At 43.9% G+C, this 22,697-nt stretch overlaps 2 protein-coding genes across 3 annotated transcripts; one reads left to right on the top strand and one right to left on the bottom strand.

Moving 5' to 3' along the window:
• Positions 1-82: 82 nt before the first annotated feature.
• LOC110842285 (transport and Golgi organization protein 1) lies at positions 83-5,045 on the top strand. Its single transcript, XM_022087989.2, has 9 exons — positions 83-277; positions 450-626; positions 716-849; positions 921-2,654; positions 2,761-3,000; positions 3,130-3,646; positions 3,738-4,054; positions 4,172-4,274; positions 4,413-5,045. Exons 2-9 carry the CDS (start codon positions 518-520, stop codon positions 4,832-4,834), a joined length of 3,576 nt encoding a protein of 1,191 aa, XP_021943681.1. The 5' UTR covers positions 83-277; positions 450-517; the 3' UTR covers positions 4,835-5,045.
• LOC110842286 (RNA pseudouridylate synthase domain-containing protein 2) lies at positions 5,018-22,560 on the bottom strand. 2 transcript variants are annotated; one of them, XM_022087991.2, is made up of 13 exons: positions 22,293-22,560; positions 21,930-22,116; positions 9,025-9,117; positions 8,367-8,454; positions 8,180-8,230; positions 8,047-8,117; positions 7,482-7,582; positions 7,040-7,127; positions 6,723-6,943; positions 6,570-6,630; positions 6,350-6,479; positions 5,304-6,178; positions 5,039-5,208 (listed from the first exon to the last, which is right to left on the bottom strand). In XM_022087991.2, the coding sequence occupies exons 2-13, from the start codon at positions 22,092-22,094 to the stop codon at positions 5,140-5,142; spliced, it is 2,013 nt and encodes a 670-aa protein (XP_021943683.1). In that variant the 5' UTR covers positions 22,095-22,116; positions 22,293-22,560; the 3' UTR covers positions 5,039-5,139. The 2 variants fall into 2 exon arrangements, with proteins under 2 accessions (XP_021943682.1, XP_021943683.1); XM_022087990.2 differs by lacking the exons at positions 21,930-22,116; positions 22,293-22,560 and adding an exon at positions 14,454-18,127 and having other exon boundaries at positions 5,018-5,208.
• Between the last annotated feature and the right edge of the window lie 137 nt (positions 22,561-22,697).

The raw sequence follows: 22,697 nt of genomic DNA, 5'->3' as shown, positions 1-22,697 counted from the left end.
TTCTGAAAAAATGCATGTACAAATTATTGACGCTGTAATTGCGTTATTCCAAGAGTCCATTGAGTGGCTGGCGGGAATTGTTGAGAGAGTTGCCAACGTGTCAAAAAAACTTGGACAGGAGAACCCTTTCACGATCCTTGGCTTGGATTTAATTGTCCACCTCATTTTCTGTGTGGTTAGGCAGACAGGTCAGAGGTCAGCACCGAGAGGAGCGTTGTCACATTTCGAGTCGACGTATTTGATCTACAAGGGATGCAGCTATCTCAGCGTCGCGCTGGTAAGGACGTGTGCTTTATCTATTTTGGTCATTGGTCATGTTAATTGTTACTTGTTACTAGTTCTTTTAAATACAACCATCCCTCATGTGCACTCTTGTTCTTTGAATCAAGTACGCAAAATTACTCTCTTCTGTCTTCTGTAATGGGTTTTTGTGAATATTGTACGAGCAGGTTGTAAACTTGTGATCAGCTGACTTTTATTTTGGCTGTGGTCATCTCGACCAATCTTCCAACCAACCATGGCGTTCCAATTTCGGTACTATATTGTCACCCTGGGCTTCCTACCTTTCATCCTCAATCAGACTTCGGACACTCAAATGTTTTACTGCGCCGACTGGAATTGTGAAGGTAAACAGGAAGTCGAGTGTTCTACACTCTAATATTTAAGTACTTTTTAAAAAGCTTTTTATCTAAATTCATAATTTTTGTTTGGGTAGAATTTATTTCCAAAGGCAAAACTCTGCTCAACTATATGGGAAAGACGGATCGCCATTTATCATTCAGGCAGAATGAGGACATAAAGATTTTAGGAAAACCGGTTGATATAAATGGGCCGGATTGGATTGGAACGGTAAAAAATAATAAGTGATTTTGAATGTGCTGTTACCATTTGCCAATGAAATAAGGTCGTCCCTTTTTCAGGTACGAACAAAAGTTGGACTGGTTCCCAAGAGTATGGTGCGAGAAGATCAAGTTGGACGACGGTCGTCTACGTTTAAATATCCGCTCAACGAACTTCCAATTTGGCCTAATCCAGAAAATGAGGACCTGCTCGGTAGTGTTGGGTTAGATGGGTTAGAGCAAGATGTCGAGCCTAAAGAAGAGGAAACCGCCAACGTTAACGGTTCTTCATCGATTGATATAAATTCTGAGGTCAATGAAACGATTGTTGAAACCACCACCACCCCAACTCTAGTGGAAGAAAAAACGCCACAAAGCAATGAAACTGAAGTACTCGTCGACACAAAGGACACATCTTTACCACCTGCTAAAGAAGATGAGGAGGAGTCGGGCTACGTCAGTGATTCTTCATCAATCGGTATAAATTCTGATGCCAATGAGGTGATTGTTGAAACCACCACCACTCCAAGTTCAATAGAAGTAGAAGCGCCACAAAGCAATGGAACTGAAGTACTCATCGACACGAAGGACACATCTTTACCACTTGCTAAAGAACAGGAGGCGGATTCGGCCAAGGTCAGTGATTCTTCATCAATCGGTATAAATTCTGATGCCAATGAGGTGATTGTTGAAACCACCACCACTCCAAGTTCAATAGAAGTAGAAACGCCACAAAGCAATGTAACTGAAGTACTCGTCGACACGACAGACACATCTTTACCACCTGCTAAAGAAGATGAGGAGTCAACCAACATCAGTGATTCAATTGATATCAATTCTCCTGTCATTGAGTCGACTGCTAAAACCACGACCATCACCACCCCGAGTCCGATGGAGCAAGAAACGCAGCAAAGCGACGAAACTGAGCTACTCGCAGGGGACACATCTTCGACATCTCCTAGCGAAGAGGAGGAGGAATCGGGCAACGTCAGTGTTTCTCCATCAATCGATATAAATTCAGATTTCAATGAGGCGACTATTGAAGCCAGTACCACTCCAAGTCCAGTGGAAGAAGAAACGCCGCAAGTCGAACACACTGAGCTACTCGTAGAGGACACATCAGCGGAGAGTGATTCAATTGACATTAATTCTCTTACCACTGAGTCGACTGCTCAAATCACCGCTACTCCAAGTCCAGTGGAAGAAGAAACTCCGCAAAGCGACGATATTAACCTACTCATAGGGGACGTATCTTCATCACCTGCTAGCAAAGATGAGGAGGAATCGGTCAGCATCAATAGTTCTTCATCAATCGATATAAATTCAGATTTCAATGAGGCGACTATTGAAGCCAGCACCACTCCAAGTCCAGTGGAGGAAAAACCGCCCCAAAGCAACGAGACATCATCACCAATTGACAGCAAGGTTCTCCCAACAGACAAGAAAGGTTGGGGGGAAAATCTGGATGATGGAGGACATTTGTCATCGGAACAAAATCCGACCTACAGTGAAGACCACCACCACGACCATGACCACGGTGACCATGATCATCAACATTCACATAGTGATCAGGGCATCAACAAGGACACCTCCTCATTTATTGTTATCGCAAAGCATTTAAGTTCCACATTGTTGTCTTTCCTCCCCGAGCATCTTCAGGATACAATTTTGGACGTTGACGATGCATTGGTATTCACAGGGATTATTGCCCTCACACTCGTCTCTATCTGCGTTCCCTATTTTCTCATCGAGGGATTCTTCTCTGTGCGCCCCTTGAAGAAGAAGGTGGTGGAGCTGAACAAATCCTTGTGGAAGGTAAACTATTTGTACTATTATCATCCACTCGTCACATGTCCTATCTGTAAGGCGTCGTCGTCGGTTTGGTAGTTGAATCCTAAACTTTTTTGACTGACCATTCCAGGTGAGCACAGCTTACGAGAATCAACAGGAAGAGTTTGAAGACTACAAGAAGAAGGCGCTGGCTTATGACGAGGACAAGAAGCGTGTGGAGCAGCTAGAGTACGAGCTTGTTCTTTTAAAAAAGCTGGAAGAAAAGCAAAAGGAGCAGGTTGTCAAATATCAAAAGGAATTGAAAAATCACAAGGAATTGACCGGTGATATGCAAAGTTTCTTGGACAAGGAGGTGGAAAAAAAGAAAAAGGTACCAATAATTATAACCTAAAAGTCAAACTATAAGAACAAAAAATTGACTAACTATCAATAGCTAGTAAATAATTGCTACATAGTGTGTTGCTGTAATGTGTATATTCATAATTCACTGTGAATGCAGATCATGGAAGAGAAGGAAAAACTCAAGACGACAGTAACCAGTTTGAAGGATGCATTGCGACGAACCGTCGATGATTTAACGGATTCTCAAGCACAGTCATCATCAGCGGTGATGGAGCTCGAGTTGGAACGACAGACTAACGAAACGCTAACCATGAAATGTGACATGCTCGAGAAGGAAGTTGGCGAACTGAAGTCCAAACTCCTTCTCGAAGTTGATCGCCGTCGAGCTGTGGACAATGAACGAAACGAGCTCGAAAAATCAAAGTCTCTCCTGGGCGATGAGCTAGTCAGTTTAAAGCAAATCTGCCAACAATATGAGGATGCCGTGAGTGCCTTAAATACCGAGATTAGTAACAAGGAGAATGAGCTGTTTGCCCTCCAAGAGACGCTGGGAGAGGACTCTCCATTGTTAGACATTGCTGAATTAAAAGGCAAGTTAGTAGGCGCAGAAGAGTCCATTTCCGCCTTGAAGCACAGGTTGGATTCCACAACCTTGGAAAATGCCTCCCTTTCTCGTAAGTTTGTTGCTCTCATAATGTTGACTATGATTTGCATAACGATGTGTGCATACATGCTGTTTGTTCCTAACGTTTTTTATAATTCCAGGAAATTTGAGGGAAGCCAACGAATCGTTGTCTTCCGTGCAGAAGGAGAAGGACGAAACCACGAATCGTCTCGTCGTGCTGGAGGCCTGGTTCAAAGAGAAGGAAGAAGACCTCCGGAAGGCAGTGGAGCAATACGAGGCCGAGAAGAAGCTTCGAGGGAAGGGGAAGGATGAACTCTTACAAATGTTGGACGCCAGCGCAGAGGAAAATCAAGTGCTAAAGAATCAACTTGAAGAGTTTAAGATTGAATTTGAAGAAACCAAATTGCAGCACAGAAATGAAGTTCGAGCACAGGAAACAAAGAGTCACGAGCATTGGGTGGGTGCACATGATATTTATTTGCTTCCTTTTTCGTGTTGTTGTTCACATGTGTGTTGTGTGCGCACACACAAAGTTGAGCCACCCAAATTATGTGTCAATCTTTATTATTGCTAGCTGTCATTATGCCAAGCGGAGAGAAAGGCACAAGATGCTCGGAAGGAGTCTGAGATGTTGAGACAGAAACTGACTGCAGTCACACGAGAGAAAGAAGGTGAAGGTACGTATACTATGTACACATGTAATAAATACGTATGTACAAGAAGTCTCGCTCATGCATTCATGTCATATCTCTTCTCTCTCGCTCTTTTTTTTTACTTTTATTGTTATTATTCAATTTCTTTATCCTCCTTTTCAGGTGTGAATGGAGACGGATCGACTGCCATATATCCTTTGATAACTCCGGACATGGTGCCAATTCCCTTACCTGATGATATCATCCCTTCATACTTTGGGCTGGGAGATGGATTTATGCCACCCCCACCACTCCCGTTGGATGATGATGATCGGGAAGTCCATAGACCTGCCCCCCTCGGAAGAGTGTCCCCGACATACTCGGATTTGGAGGATCAAATTTCACCCATACGAGGAGGAAGAGGGGACTATTCTGATGATGGGCAGTCCTCGGGTTCAGATTCTCCCAGAAGACGATCCCCCAGAGGTTGGACGTCAAGGAGGGACCGTCAGCGCGAAATCGCTGACGAAAGACACCACAGACGATCGGTTGGGGGAGGAGGACCCGCAAACACGTCCTCTCCAATTCAAGGATTCAATCTTTAAAATTGTCATCGTTTGTCGAGTCAAATTTATTTAATTATTAATTAAAGTATCCACGTATTTGTCGTATAAATATAGGTAGATTATGTATGCATGTACGGTATGTGAGCCGCCTTAAAAATGTACCAATTTCTTATTAGCAAAACTATAAAAATATTAAAAATAATGAATAAAACAACAATAAAGTTCGAGATCTCACGTGATCGCTCTTTGATATATTTTTGGTGAGAATAATTTATTACTCCGATTTGTCTTAATGCACAGGCTACTATTTTTTGTTTATTTTAAAAATTATAAACGTTGATTATCTAATCCGGCTCAACCCAGTCAGCGGCGGCCCATGGAGGCAATTTTGTTGTATACTCCCATTCTGGACCCTGCAATATCAAAAGAAAATTGGTAAATGTGATTCCACGAGGAAACGCGGAAAGTTCCTCTGAGTGCAATATAACAATAATGACAACGAACTTACTGAATATCGTTGACAATGAAGGTACATGATGAGGTCTTTTGGTTTAGGATCTCGATATCGTACTTTGCACTCATAACAATGCTGGTCATACGTCATCCTCTCCTTGTTGTAGTCCTCACAGTCGGTAATGCTGGAATTATTATTGTCCTTCAAAAGTAACGGTTGATTCAACTCACTGCTGCAGCTCCCACAATCAACTACTCCTCCTGTCTCCGCGGCTTTTCCCTCTCCTTCATTCCCCTCCTTCACACACGTCCCAATGGTCGTACAAGCAATAGTGGTGGAGCTGGTGGTCCCGCTTGAGCAAACATTCCCCAAAATTTCGTCTTCACTGCAAGTCTGGGTTCCAACGGTCACCTTCTCGGCAGGTACGAGAAGAGAAACAAGATCTGTATCACATTTGAGACCAACAGTTCCGTGATCCGCTCCGCGTTGGACAGTTGGCAAATCCTTCAATTCGGAATTATTCGTAAATTGTTCCTCTTTTGTTTCGCATTCCTTTTCTCCTCCTACTCCACCATCTCCACACGAAGGACTTGCCGAGTCGTCACCCTCCAACAAGTTGACAGCATTTCTTGTTCCAATGTCGCTGTCATCATCATCGTCATCTTCATCTGGTGAGGACTTGAAGTTTAGCGAGGGGGGAATCATGCCCAGCACTTGCGACCCAGTTGGTTTTGACGTGGGGGGTCCGAACATGTCGCCTCCTCTTCCACCCGATTCTTCACTCTCAATTCCCAACCAGTTTTCGGCGTTGTGTATGGAGATCAGGTCCTGAATCAGTTGTTCGTCACTCTTCCCAATAACACCAGCCTTTCCCTTCTCAGGGCCAAAGACGGGATGGTTGTAGAGCGGATCATTGATGATTGGGTAGCCTGCATTTCGGGAATTAAAATATATTTTAGCTCCAAGTGTGCAATTCTACTAACTTTACAAAATCAATCAAGTAGAGTAGTCGACCCGATCCCTCTGCTCTCATCACATTTACACTCACTTCTTCATCACGTAAGTAGTCATCACTCACTCATATGTACATGCTTACGTACCCAGGTATTGGAGATGAACCCGAATCTGATGCATCCTGCCAGTTCTGGGTTTGGCTGAAACGACGCTCGTTTTCCCATTCGAGCTCAATTTTTTGAAAGTGGTTTTACAGTCCTTTCCATCCTTGGCCACCTAGTCGATTAAAAAATTGTATGTCACTTTATTTCATTAGACAGTATTTCAAAAATCATTTCAGACATGTTTGTTACGACGGACAATTACCTTGCACACGCCGATCTTGTAACTGACCACCAGGATGGGCTCAGAACACTCTATTTCCCCACTGAAATTGAAAACACGATAAGATGTCAACCATATTTCGCCACCTTCTAGCATATGATTTGTATTAGTTGCAAGGGGGGGGGGCTCCCTTACTCTGGGAATTCTCCTTCCACGCGACAAACGTACTCCTTGGACACGACGCGGTTTCGAATTTGCTGCTCCATCTCACGAGCCTTCTTGGGATTCCTCCCAAAAAGTAAAAGTCCGGATGTGAGACGATCTAAGCGATGAATTGTTCTCAAGTTCTTCAACTGGTACTCTTTGGCTAGGATGAAGACCATCGTGTTGTGTCGATATCGACCACAAGGATGAACCTGCGGCGCAGAGCGAGAACAAAGAAAAGAGGAAAATAAGTAAAATTAATGTTAGTCATGTTGAAATCTGTCAAATTACTGATTCAAATCACTCACAGGAATTGATGCCGGCTTGTCTACAACAACCAAGTCGTCATCCATGTAAACCACCTCGATTGGGTCCGCCGTCACAGGTACTTCATGCCTGTTGTAAGGAACAAATTCATTATTTTCTGAGCAACACGGCAAGAAATTTTTTTCAGCGACGACGGCCAGAGTTCCCAACCAACCTACAAATAACAGCCACACGGAGAACCCTTACCCACTTCGGTATCTCGGGAAAAGCAGGGCAACCAAAAAAGTGAGAAAGTACAACCCTGTACTTTCTTGCTACGTACTATCTACGATACCCGCCTTCGCGGTAAGAGGAATGATAAGCGTAAGACACAACAAACAAGTATTAGAAAATACTCGTATAGTAATGGCAAGCGCTAAAAGTACGGAATTACGACAACATGGTTACACACTGAGGGGGGAGAGAAGTAAGATTCATCATTACCTATGAACAATGTTAGCAAGTAAGTCATTGTGCTTGAGTCGATAGTCGGTTCCGACCTTGGTGTAATTCACGGTTAGAGTGCCGCTCTTAATGCACCTCTCCTGTACATCAAAATGTTACTTATTATGTATATACGGTCTAATATTGGTCTTTAAATATACGTAATAATAAATAAGCTCAAACATAAACAGTGTACACACAACAAGAGCAGTACTGCTTATGATCTATCTTCTTTTCCGGCTTTCACAAGGCGAATGTTAGTGCTCCCTTCGTATAGCGATTGTATGCACTCTGGTTGAGCGATCACAGTAGCTGGGAGGCTGCATAATTGCATTGCATGCATGACAAACAATAAGCACTGTGTTTAGATGAGTGCATTCCTGGATGGAAGTAAAGTCCCATGCGAATATACGTATCGTGGAATGCATACAACATCGGATTGGAATATGAGGGGAAGAAAGCGGAAAGAAAGCAAACACACACACGCGAATATGTATCCCCACCACGACTGCACAGTGAGTGATAGTTCGTAGTTGATAGAAATATGGGGAGGAGAAGGACTCACATATTCTTCGACGGGGTGAGCACGGAACTCTCTGGCGAAAACGTCCAATATCTTCTCCCCAACCCAGCGACCTTATTCAATATAATAAAAGTATGTAAAATAGTCGAAAATACTTTTAAATAGTCGAAATTACCCTTGGTGAAAGTCGTGAAGGTGAAGTAGTAGGGATACACCTTCCGAAGACCTGCAACAATCAAGACAAGTCTCAAATAATAGCTCTCTCACAAATTCTCTCTCTCTCTCTCTCTGACCAGTGCCCATAAATGTCTCTAATGTCATGTCGTAATGCTCAGCTCGTGGGATTGAAACAAAAAACTTGCCATTTTCAACGAAATACGACGTCTCATTATATCTCTCGTCCGTGAATCCAGGCCGCTTTGCTTTTAATGCCTTTGTCTCCAATTTGGCCTGAAATAAGGACAATAAGAAATTTGATGAGTTACAATTTGGCTACAAGATTACGCCACGTTTTTCTCTTGACAAGCAAAGGCTTAAGTTTGAGCGAGGTTCTTTTTCTTGGGTTTCGACCAAAAAAAACTTTGCATATTCCTTCCATCAGTCAGTCGGTAGGGTGGGAGGGGTGGGGGTTGTACATGGTAGGAAGACATTACGATTAGGTAATCAGGCAGCGTGTCCGCAAAGTTTTCAACTCTGACCACAATTATTATGGTCACGCAGCCAGAATAATAACAGCTCTTCTCTCGTTTTCATAGGAAAACATGTCGTAATTTATCCAAGGGACGCTCGGAAGGAAGGAAGAAGCAGATCGAGGAACCTGTTTGTCATATGCAAGGAGAACATAATGTTCTACTACTTGTGTCTACTTGCAATAACTGATGGCTGCTATTAAGTGCTTCCCTGAACCCCCTTCTTTTTATGTAATATTCTCTCTTGACACGTACTCACGGTCATTACAATCATGTTGCTGACATACTTGTGGCGTCTCTCAAGTGAGACCAGCCGACCTTGTCGTCTCACCTTTTTAATTTCTCTCGCAATCACAGAGTCTGCTTCGTCAACGGACAGTTTCCGCTTCGTCGTCGCACATCCTGCGATCGTCCCATCCTCCACCTGCAAAAAACAAGAGGTCACGCTGGTCAGACAAACGTAGGAACATACGTAAATACAAGAGGCACGAGGGAGCTGGGTGGGTGGGAGGAGAACGGGAGGGAATATGAGACATCGTAAACTGGAGACTCGTGGAGAATTACTGAGAAACTTGACACGTTTTATATTCCCCGGATGGCCATTATCGTCCTAGTTCCACCACCACACCCGCAGCATAACGAACAACCTTCTGCTTTCACCCTTCACTTTATTATTAGTGGATAATCTCTTCATTTGCAGTGCGGACGAACCTCATCCACCAATCGTCCCATGGCTCATCCGCTCATCGTCAATTCAGACGTAGTAGGAGAGGAAAAAACAAACATTAAAGTCCACGATAGAAAATTATCGGTGTGACACATGACCACAAATGAGCTAAATATGCGATGAAATGTTTCCTTCATACTTATTTATGTGACACGCCAAGAACCATAAATCTCTGTCATGATGATAATAAACCGTGGAATAAAAATCCACTTCCACCAAATACATACATACACGCTCAAAGAGTTGGACATAACAAAATCATCCTCATCATGCACGCATTGTTGATGTCCAAAAATCTGCTTTTGCCAGGTTCCAGGTTGTAAACCCTCCAGCAGCAGCAACAGCAGCCGTCAATTGAAACTTATTGAAAGTGGTTTAGTTAGACCAATCTCTAGCGTAGATTTATCTCTGCATTTTGCTCTGTGGCAATTTATTGCCATCACACCAGCTCCTCAGGCCCATCACAGTTTTTAGCGTCATCTCACCCAGCACACATCAGGAGCAGAATATGAAACAATGGAAACACAATAAAGCATTTAGGCAATCAAAATCACTCAACGAATCACAACAACCTACATTTATCCACACGCCATTCTTTCTGCTCGCTGCTGTGCATGTATTTACAGGGCAACGTACCAACCAACAACTGATGAGGGGAACACCATCCACTGTGGATGGAGATCATATCACGCCAAGAAGAAGGAGAAGAGGAAAAAGTGACGCCGTAGCAGCAAGAGACGATTTCCTATGACTATTTCAGCGGATTAGAAGCTGAGCTAATAATAATACATGAAGTATGCATTGCAATCCATCTTTTACCACGGCACACACGATGCGCGTATGTATATCTGGTGGATGTATGCACGTAGATCCCATCCAAGCCAGAAGAGAGCCCATTAGAAGAGACAATAATATCTTGGGAAACTCTCCGCGGAAGAAGAGTCTCATCCACTTTTTCATATTTCCAAACTCCTCGAGGAGCAGGGATATCCATAATAGTTTGGGCTACTCGGGTTATGCACTGCTCCAAATAATCTACATCTCTCTCTTTATTCTATTCTTATCCAGTTTCCACTCCCATTCCTCCCGTGAAGCTGATTGATTATACTCTTAGCAGCCTCTCTTATTCTCCACATCCCGACCCAACAAGAGAGCTTGCTAACAGTTTGGTAAGAGAGGAGAGAGACGGGATGCAGTATGTAGCAGAAGAGGACAATGCAACACACAGGCTTCACATTTATAGAGACATCATCGCTACACAACTTGGCAAATAAGATCGATTTTGCTTTGCATTCATTATTTTTCTCGTGTCGAATAGACAGGAAGGAAAATATGGAGTGATACACAGGGGACAGCAACCAACCAGCCCAACACTGCTCAAAGTTAGTAGCATTATTTGGCAGCCAAAGAGGGCAATTTCTGCAGATTGCAACTATCCGATTCAATCCAATTCAAATAAAAAGTATTTATGAACCAGGGGGCACAGCGTCCTGCCTTCCTCATGCACTGCCCATTCCGCATCTTTAAACCCTACATCACTCGTGTGGATGTATTGTTGTAATTGTACTTCATGAGAACTCCAAAGTCGCCTCATCTCAAAAATGCCGAGGCGAGAAGAAGCAGATTCTTTTATCTTCTCACTCACCACAGAAACTCTCCATCATCAAACACTGCTGAGGATTTGACTCATCTCGTCAAATCAACGTGGCCATCCATCATCAACCTCACTCTCAACCACGAAACCCCATTCATGATACCAACTGCTTGCTAAATGAGAATCATGCATCTCATCTCAACCAACCAATGAAAAAACCAATTATTTGTGTGGTATTAAACCAATTATTATTGAGCCAAATATTATTTAGGTTTAGAAACGGGGCGAAATCCGTATGAAAGGGTTTAAAGAACAAAGTTTAAGCACGACAAGTGCAATGCATATTATGTGCACAGGTATTATAATACTGCGAGTAGAATAATATTCGCGTGCATAAATAATAATTGGCATAATGGACATCCTGCATACCTAGTTATGTGCATATATTGCTAGGGTATGCTTGTATGAGCTGCGATATGTGTGTCCCTACATAAATGCTATTATTTGTCCAGTTCTAAATTACCTAGTTTGACCAAAACCACGAGGACTGGGAATGATTCTGTCCCTGTCATGTTCAAACTGGTCGTTCCAGTTTGAGGTCGTCGTCAGCCTTTTAACCTCCCACTGCTCCGACATGGCCTCTCCGCAGAGCTGGCCGGGACAACGAGGCGCGTTTCATTTATCGTTTTCCCATTAGGACAAAAGGAGGACGATGATGGTGATGAGCGAGTTGAGACTGGACATAAATATTAAATTGGTTTATCATTATTATCGCTCGCCCTCGCTTCCAGCCGTGTTTGTGGCATGGCAGCAGCCGTGTCCTATGACGATTGACGCTTAGCTGCTGCTGCTGCGGTGGTTGATGATGATGAACGACAAGACAAACACGGGGTGAAAGCAATCTAGACCTGTTGTGGACGTGCATGTCGCAGGAGGACGACTACATATGTATGTGTGCACCTCCTACCACCACTGGCAGGGGTGGGTGAAAGGTCGATTCGCAGTTTGATCGCGTGCACCACAGCCACCAGTGATGGAAACAAGACTTTTATCCTCTCTCAATATTTCATGACTAGCGAACGCAATTGGGATCCGGAAAATCACCGCGATTCACTCACTCCCCCCACATGCAGCTGTACATTGTAGTGTGAAAGGTGGTGAGGAGCAGTCAGACGACGTCGACGATGTCGGAAAACTGACGACGAGGACAACGATTGAACGACCAGACCAAATAACATCTAACCAACCAAACTGACACCGCTACTGCCTGACTGACGTGGCTATATGCTACTGATCAAATTGATATCCGGGCAACTGCTCAGCACCACCACGACCACCGAGAAGTACGACCATAATACATACACACATGCATACGTGGGTAGGCGTCGCAATGGGTGTACTTTCACCCACCCAGGAAGATTACCTCCCGAGACAACCTGGTAGGTAGGAAGTGGCTGGACGGAGAGGTGGGCAGCAAAGGGATTGATTCTCGCCAGCAGCAGCAGCAGTCTGAATAAAATATTGAAAGCAAACCAACAACAGCCAATTCTTCTTAATGGAGTCAAAGAAGAAGAAGAAAGCTGGAGGAAGAAGACAGCATTTTGTCTTCCTTTGAGGAAGGAGGCGAGGCGTGTGTGGCGTGTATTCACTGCAAACACAGACAGACCAGCAACACACATTCTCTTCTGTGACTAATGAAAAAGTATTTGATCAATATTACTCAAGAAATTGGTTCCCCGTTAGAACTCGCCAAATGGAGATGAAAGCACATTTATTATTAAAAATGATGAATAAATAATTTTCAGTTGGTCGGATGGTTTAACTCATGAAAAACGGATCGATTTTCTCCCATTTCATCAGAGAAAGAAAGAGAGAGGTTCGCCAGCGGTGGGAGGAAAGCAGAGAAATGAGCGGATGGAAAAGACTTGTTGGAAGAAAATAACACGTCAAAATGTCAACGGGCGTTCCCACATCTTGTAATGATTTCCCCGAGACTTGTGTGTGTGCAGAATGCTGTGGTCCTTATGTCCTCGTCGCCATCATCGTTACGAGTGATGGTGCGACAAGTAGGTATGCGTGGTCGTGGTGTATGCATTGCAATTGACCAGGCAAATGTTGGAGAGACAGTGGCGGAGGAGTCAGGCCGATCGAGTTGACAGGGAGAGAGTGGTGTGTGTTTACTCTAAAACAGAGTCATCCATCCATGGGAGAACCAATTAGAATGAATAAATAACAGGTGAAACAACTTTCTCCCCGCACCACCAACCCTACACCGCTGTCTCCCACCCTGCAGGTCACACTGTTGCTCACTACACCACCACATCACTGCCCATCTTCATCAACTCTCATTACGCAAACATACCTGCATATTAACTTTGTATGATATGTATCAGTACGTACAGCGTTCATGAATTATTCCTCAGCCTGCAAAATTCTGATGAACATGAGAAGAATCAACAACTAGGATAAAACATACGCTCGTTGCCAACCTCAGCTTAAATATTCCAACTTTGGTGGTGGCGTACCTCCCTCTCAGACACGTGTTCCCTACGGCCGGATCAGGAAGGAGGAGGAGGTGGGGATTCAGGCCGATTCACCTTCCACCTTGCTCCAGAGTTTGCATTGTTAAAATAGAAAGCAAACAGATCCCAGTGATTCATGTCCTCTGATGGACGCTGTGGTAGTTATCGATCATCCGAGTGTATGCAGATTAGAGTGTGCATGTTATATTGTCTTTTAGAAGATAAGAAATCGAGGACGGGGCTGAAGGAAGAATGAGCTGGCGAGAGAGCCGTTTGCAAAATTGAAATAACCTCATCATCATATCTCAGTCAGTCGTACTCATGGCTCCGAGCAAGCAAAAGGGTCACGTCGTGACAAATCATTAATCAATCCCGCAGAGCCCTGCTCTCATCTTTTCTCCGCTGCTGCCTCTGTCGACATGGTTCGAGATAGTGGAGCTGCTTGCTTGGTGGGAGATATGGAGGAACAATACGATGGAGGAACAGAGGAGACGGAGAAGAGCAGCAGGAGAAATCTTCCATCCAACTCTCTCCGCCATCATGATAACAATAAAATGCTTTGTTGTTTCCACCACTCGCTCCATGAAACACTGGGCCACCACGCAGCGCCTCCTCCTCCTACTCCAACAAAGCCTCCAACACATGTACAAACAAAGCCCTTAGCCTTCGAGGGAGGACGAGTCGAGGAAAGAAGCAGAACCATAATCAATGCATAATGGTGAGAATAATGAAGATAATGAAAGGTATGAAATGAAACTCGTGTACTTTCACCAGGAACAACACCCCAGCGGAAACTGCCAACCGGAGAGAGAGTGAGAGGGCAATTAGTACTCCCCATTAATTCTACTTTCACCAGCATCATTATAAAAATAATAAGGCTTATTATTATTATGATTATTATGTGAGGCATTTCCAACCTGGTGGACCACTTCGACCACGTGGGGATGATACCCGTTCCCCAAGTGGTGGTGATGATGGTGATGCTGTTGTTGTGACTGCTGGAGAAAGCGGGTCGCTGCTACCACAGCCGTGGAACATTGTTGCTGCTGCTGTTGTTGGCATTGTTGTTCATACGCGGCCGCTGCTGCTGCTGCTGCGAGGAGCAGGTGTTGTTGAGCAGATTGTTGCGTGTGGAGGACGTGGGGGTGCTGTTGAGCAATGTGGGGGTGGTGGTGGTGGGGCAGGCTGAAAGTCGTTCCGAGGTGGTTGCCAGAAGGGGTGAGCGGGTGAGGGAGTAGTTGTGCTGGGTAGTTGAGTGGAATGAGGCTCATCCCAGCAGGGGCATGACCCATGACCCCTTTCGTACTGCCAACCGCCGAGATGTGCGGTCCCTGTTGTTGTTGTTGTTGGGGGTTGAGGGGGTGGGGTTGCTGTTGAGGGTGAGATGCGGGAGGAAAAAATATCCACGGCGTTTGAATATTCATCTTCTCAGCTAATCCTCCACTTTCGTAACGGTCCTTCCGTTCCTCGTTCCACTTTCGACTGAATTCAACAACTTCTACGGCGGCGTCTTCAGCCAAGAAGAGGACAATGACGAGTACGGCGAGGATAAGGGGAGCAGTTTAATGAGCGAGGTGGTTATCAATGTCTAATTTAGTACCATTATATTCTAATGTAATGGGTCTCCTGGTTGCTGCCAAGCCAAGGTGCACGTAATACGTAGGCATGCGAAGAGAGAGAGAGAGAGTCGTCTGATTTATTATAATGGCCCGTTCACAACGGAATCTTCTGTGCCGTCTCCTCGACAAGAGAGGTAGTTTGACAATGGGGCCACCAAAATGCAATAATAACCTAACCTAACCTCTCCCGTACACGCTGTGTGTAGTTTTTCGGCACAAGGAAGTTGGTGTTCATGGATTTGAAAAGGAGGGGAAACAAACTTTATGATCCATTCACGTCATTGAAGTAGCAGCAATAATTGTCTGCGTGTCACCACATCTCACAGAGCACAATGCTCCCCAAGATGAGGGTGAGATGAAACGCTTCACGTTGTTCGTGGGTCACACTTGAATTCAATAAATGTTGAAGCAGCATCAAGTAGCACAGACACAATGGGAGACGGACGGAGAACTAAGATATGTGTGTCAACCACTTTCTTCAATTGTAGTTCTAAACAGCAGAGTCCAGCCACCGCAGACGGAGATTTCAAAGGAGCGAGATACTATTTTCGAGTTGCCGACTGAGTGGGTCCTAACTAACAACTACAACGTACTTCCTTCGACCACCAACGAACCACAAAGTCCCGACCGGGAAGAACACGGCAACGTATTGTTCTTACTTGTTCTTATGCAACTCTCTGCTATGCTGGGCTAGGGGCTCATTGGCTAAGGTTGATGGAGGAACCTTGGAAAATTGAAACACTTTCTCGTGCTCGTCTTTCATCCAAGTTGAGCGAGGAGGAGACCATGGGCAGGAGAAACAAGGAAATGATTCTTCATCTCTCATTCGTTCCCAGTCGTCCTCATCGTCACAGAAGATTGAACTTGGCCACGGAACTTGGCTGCTGTTACTGCTCGCACAAGTCCCTGTCTCACTTTGGCGATGTGAATGTTAATTTTAAACCCAAAGGTGCAGTTTCACACAGGGAGAGACACGCCGAGGAAGAGAGCAATATCTTCTCCTTACAGAGTTTCCTCAACTTGGCTGTTGTTACACGACGTTTTACTTGTATGCACGACACGACTGATTATTAAACGGCTGCTGCTGCTTGTGGCTCTTATCTCCAACATAAATCACATATCAGTTTTTGTTTCTCTTCATTCCATCTCGTCAAGTAATTACATTAACGTCGTCGTCGCAATTTATTTAACACACCGTGAATGGAAAAGCACCAGAGGAATGTGCTATTCTTAGCAAGTACATAGTCCCAACTACGTATCTATCACCCGCTGCTGCTGGATTTATAATTGTAGGATTTCACATTGTAGCCGGACTTTTGCGCATTTATAGTAGAGCCCAGCATCTACAGGTTGTACTTTTAGAGCCTCGTGCTGTTGGAGGACAAGTTATGGAGACAGTTTGGGAGAGAGAAAGCCAGGTAGGCAGTTGTGCACAGAAGGAGGAAACTCTTACTGTTGGATCACTTTGTGGGGCCTTTGAGATGCTCGAGTTGAGAATGTGTATCATATATCATCAAGATTTAATACCGCCTCCCACCGCCGCACACACTAACGACTAGTTATGTGCCCTCCTGCTCCTTAGCAGACCTAACAAGTGCAGCAATGGAAATTGAACCATCATCATCCGAGCCAGCTTTTCCCTGGCGTATGTTCAGCTCCAGAAGAAAAAGCAGGTCGTCGTCCACTTCAGTCAGAGAAGACGACGAGAAGAAGAAAGCACCAACTACTTGAAATTCACTGCTTAAACTTTGGCAGAGATGAGCCAGCCGTGCCAGCACCACCAAACACACAAAGTTTTCTTCTTGATCTTGATCCCCCCACACGTCTACCTCCAACTCTCGTGAGTTTGCAAATGAGACTGACTACTCGGGATCGCGGAGGAGGCTGCACTGATGAGTGCACCTGTGCCTATGCAATGAGACCATTATTATTGCCTCTCTGCGGAGAGTGAGCTGGTGTCAGTCACGACACACGAACAGGACATTCCGAAGAGTTCAACTGCAGAGATTGGGACAGGTGACATGTGCACAATTAAGTCCTTCTCGTCCACTCTGGATCACTCGTCCACTAAATCTTTTGGACAACATCTGCCGCCGCCACCACCACCATCATGCGAGCACAAAGGCTGTATTATCTCCTCAATCTGGTCCGTTTTATATTAAACGCCCCATAAATTAATCCCCACACACTCACTCACATCTGGATCAGAGTAACACAGCAACAACAAAGCCTCTCCTCAATAGCAGGATGAAATATAATAATGGTAAGAAGAGCCTCCTTTCTGTCAAATTTTCGGCTCACAAAGCTTTACAACAGCGTTTTCAATTTCAGTTGAACCGAAATCCTTTGCGTTGCCACTTGGGATCTTCCTCCCCAACTTCGCCAGCACACATGTACGTGTGTACGTACAAAGTATAAGCTTTCTCCTGTCGGTGGTGGTTGCTGGGCTGCTGCTGGTTTACTAGAAAAGTTTGAGCCTCGTCGTCGTCTCCATCAATGCAATGCAATCCGGTGCGAAGGAATTCCAACTTTCAACTTTCAACGCAAACAGTTTGGTGGTCGTACTTGGTCTCATATTTCATTTCGTGGAGGGCGGAGGAGGATCACACAGCACAGATTACACTTGCAATCAATCACGATGAGAGATCGATCCGATGATACACAACTCTTCCGCTACTTTGGCCCCTTCTTCCTTAAACTCGACTTAACAACTAACAATGCACTCTCCGAACGTTCCAGTTTGGAAACTTTGCTTTGCTTCACTTACAGAATGAAAGTGGATTCCGGTTCATTTAATCAACGAGCTGAGGTTAGCTGCTCCTCAGGACGCCCTCACTCGAAGGGGAGCAGGTGTGCCTCTGCCACTGGGGGTGGAGTGAGAAGTAGTACATGAGACAACGAGTAGCAGTGCAAAAAACGGGAACGGAGAGAGATGCGAAAAGATGCAGCTGAGCCAAAATTCGCATTCGCACTGACTTGCGACTCACCGAGACTCGTCTCAAATACTCCTCTTCTCCTCTGCGTGCCCAAAATGTAGACAACAGCGAGTGAGTGAGAATGAGTGGAGACGAGCCAATAAGTCTCAGCCAACTTGGCACATGAGGAGGTAAGGTGAGACCATGGAATTAGATACAACATCGTACTGCACAACAGGGTGAGACGGCTGACACAGAATGTTTAAAATTCTACACCACTCTGACACTGAGGTCAATCTTGCAAGGTCCACGTCACAACCGCCATCACGTTTAATTGAGAGACATACGTAAGACAGAGACGAGGACAAGGGATCACTCCACTCTGACAATTCTCTAATTATCAACATTTTAATCGTAACCGATGCTCGGGGCAAAAATGAGACTTTGAGATCAAAATCGGGAGGATGGCTTAACAATGTCTCGCTCCCCTTCCTTCCTCGTGAGGGATCTCCGCAAGAACATCTTGTCACCTTCTTAACCACATCTGCAGCAGTGTAGAACTAACTAATCTGAAATAGTGTCATGAGCCGAAGAGGGCAAAAAACCCATTCCGCAAATTAACCTTTGTCCAACACAACATGCATATCGTATACGTATTATTATCATATTATTATCCATCACCACCACCACCACCACCTACGAAAGCTAATAACAAGACGTCGTTGTGGTGGTGTGGGGATTTAAAAAGGAAGACGCGCACTGCTACCAACAATGAACAATTGTTATTTCTTTCCTCCGATGCAGGAACTACGTGCGACATGTCCTTTTTGGGCAGCGTGTCACCAATTTTAATAGTGTGCGCATTGGTGACCAACCAGGAGAAATTTGCAACGCCATACACACATTACACCAAAACCCATCCATGTGAGATACCAAATGAATGCTAATGTCAAACTCAAACTGTCAATTCCTTTAAGCATATCGGTCACCACGGCATTATGTCCTCGCATCGCATTTGAATGGGGAGCAAGGAAGACTAAATTATTATTACGACGAAGACGAGCGAGCGAGTGTGTCCCACCCTCAAATTAATAACTAAAACGGCCCACAATAACTGCCAGACCGTGTATTAAAACAAACACAGCCACATTCACCACCAACCACGCCAATATTTCACTCAACAACATCCTCCTCTCTTGCGAATCGATTTTTAAATAATTCCCAACCCGACTCTTTTCACATTCCTCCAATCGTTGGTGAGTGAGATATCTGTTGAATGTCAAATTAGAAATGCATACATGTTCAGTGTCATCAACTCATACGATGATGTTTATACAGAGTCACACACTCAAATGACAAAGGCAAACGGGTCGTGCAAGTACGCAGGAAGGCGGAGACGAAATTACGAAAAAAAAGTAGAAGGGGTACATCTGCTTATGAAGGGTGAGACGAATTCTAAGCAAACAAAGGCTTTTCTTCCTGTACACGCAACCCGACTTGGCGTAAAATCGGGCGTGTGTGTGTACCACGATGACGAGTAAGTCATCATATGAGCACAAAATGATAATAAACTTTGAAGCACCGCGACTCCATTTGAGATGTTTTGATCCCTGAGAATGTTGCAAGAAAGCGACAAAATCACATAGATAAAAAAACATGCCAAATACAACGTCGCCTATGTCGCAGTGAGTGAATGAATACGTTATGCAGATCATTGTTCAGCCATACGTATAGAGATATGATGCTCAGATCATCCATTTCCTGGGCGGATTAGTCGATGTATTATTATGACTACGGGCTTTCTTTTCACTGCCGAAGATGTTATTCACACTTGTTTTCTATTCGCATTCATCAATCACAATTGATTAGGTGAGGTGAGGTGTGCGCACACGTGGCGAACCACCCAAAGGAAGGACAATGAAATGCTTTTTGCATAGATTATTACATTATTATTGCCACAACCAAGTGTTCTGTTGGTTCAATTAATTGCAACGGATCATAGGCACTGAATTATCATAACGAAGGCTCGATCATTTTTCAAAACGAAAATGTGACAGCTACACAGTCTCAAGATTGACTTTCGAATGCGCCATCACACTGTACATTATCACACATTCCCCAACAATTTCTTTCATGTGTATATAAATATGACGTGTGACGAGAACCAAATCCAATGCCATGTCGATAAGACCAGAGAATAATAATAAGAAGAAGAAGAGATGCGATGACGTGAGATGCTGTCTAATTTTCAGACTGGCAAGCAACGAGATTGGACAACAGTCCGTCCAATCTACGCAGAATTTCTAATTTATAGCTCTCGAACAACGATATACCAAATTATGAACGTAACGTGGTTATTGAGAGGAGCAGTGAAGGTTTAATACATGCGAATGGTGTGTCTTGTGTCCATCTCCTCGACATTGTCATCAACTCAATAATGCAACCAAGAGTTTGAAAATGACCTCACGAGGACATATCCAATCGACAGAGGACAGTAAGCACGTTCTCCAACAGCCATTATTTCGAGCAACAAGCAAAAGCCGGACTTCTCCTTGACCATTATATTATACGGCTTAATCTAACTCATGCAGTATGCATGTGTATATACCTTCCTATGTACCTCCTAATACTAGTTTAGTGCCAATAATTTAGGAATGAACCTATTAAAACATTCATCATTTAATTACCATTGAGTGAGGTGGATAATATTGGAAGACTTTGCGAGCTCTTGTACACAATGATTAAAGATTTAAATGCATCGATTCTCTCGTCGTCGTCCTCATCCACTGTCTGCGAAGAGCAAAGAATATTATCCTTTCTTCATAATATATTTATGTATTCTCCGGAAGACGGACGTGTACGATGGAAGAGTGATCAATTGATCATCCCCATCAACGTCAAGCCGTTAGAGAACAATTTCTGTGCAGACGCCACATTGAATTGCCAATTTTCTAGAGACCCCTTCTTTTGGCACATTTTCAGTTTATCCTCATCTTAATAATGATAAATACGGCGTAACACAAACAAACACGAAGAAATATGGATCATTCATTCGACAAGTGCCGAATGGTCGTTAAACTTTACAAGAACGAAATACAAGATTTTTAATAGCTACACATACGATTATTTAGAAGGAGTCTCACCCGTAGAAGTATATCTAACCTTATTTTTGAAACCACCTCTATTTCGTGTCAACACTTAATTTTTTTAAACCCACATTTATCTAGCGTTAGCAATGGCGTACTGTTTATAGTTAGTATGACATCGCGTCTCTCAAAAAACAGAAATAATATTAAACGATGATTATACTTGTCAGCGTTATGTATGATTTGTTGAATCATGGAAGTAAATATGCTTTGATTTTGTGGATGGCAGTATGAGTTATCCCGAATTATGTATATATCATGGTCCACAGTGTACCGTACACGCAAAGCCACAGTGCCAGGGCGGATTGTGATGTGATAACAACATTTGAACAACGAAGAACCCGCATACTACACGAAATTCGCTGTTCCAGTCATGCAATGATGAAAGAATTCTAGACCTCGGAACATGTCAACTCTTTGTTTTCTGGCACTGAAGAATGTTGAGAATTTCAGCAATTCCAACAATGGTTGTCATTGAGGAAGAATGACGCGTCCAACTGGTATCATAAGGTTACATTCTCCCTGCGCTGCCACCTTCTAAGCTATTCACACATACTATATATTAAACACACAGAGTATTGTGGGCTGGATATATGTTATGCAACACGTCTATATGCTTAGGGGTCACCTGGGATTGAGTGAAAATGTGAGATCACCTCTTCCCATTTCAACCGGAACGATAAAGAACGAAAAGAAAAAATGGGTCGACTGACCTTAATTCGCACGCCATGCAGTGGAACAGGAATCCCTTGAGGGAAGTGGCGAAAGTAGTCGTTCCTAAAGTCAGTCTGCGTGTCTTGGGTCATCGTCGTCGTTATCTGGACGCCTTCTTGCGACTTGAGCATCAAATCTTGACCCATTTTTGGAATACTTTGCATGGCAGCACTATTTAATACGTCTCTGCAATATGATTGTTCTTAAAATATATTGCATACATATAAATCAGTTTCATGCTACTCAATAAGGAAAGCGTCATTATTATGACTAAGTACCTATGAAACTAGTTACTCTCAAATCTGTTCGCCCATCATACTAAATAATTATGTAGGCCTTTAGGATCAGGCTTTATCACTCACCTATCAAACGGATGCCCAATGTTTGAAAACCCACGAGTCGAATGACCAGCAGCCAGGTCCAGGAATTAGACTTTCTCCACACAAAATTTTGTCAACCACAAATTGGGGGGGAGTGAACAAAAAAACACTGCAACAAAATCAGCGAGGAATTTTGATGCGCGATTGTGGATTTTGATGTCACCCTTTATTTAATAAGCTATTGACTAATTGTTGTATGATGGAAAAATTAGAAACCCAAAACCAATGCTGATCGCGTGGAATCTCACTCGTAGCGGGCAATTCCACGTCTCCCAACGCTCCATGGATTGGCTCTCCTCTCGTTTACATTTTCATACCACTTTTAGTTTCACTAAACCTATATACTTTTATGCAAAACGTATTCTACATGGTCAAATGCATTTTATG

The sequence above is a fragment of the Folsomia candida genome, unplaced genomic scaffold (genome assembly GCF_002217175.1).
Source record: "Folsomia candida strain VU population unplaced genomic scaffold, ASM221717v1 Fcan01_Sc001, whole genome shotgun sequence".
NCBI classification, from domain to species: Eukaryota; Metazoa; Arthropoda; class Collembola; order Entomobryomorpha; family Isotomidae; genus Folsomia; species Folsomia candida.
Note: the sequence above shows the minus strand (reverse complement) of the source record. Positions and strands in the feature narration are given on the sequence as shown.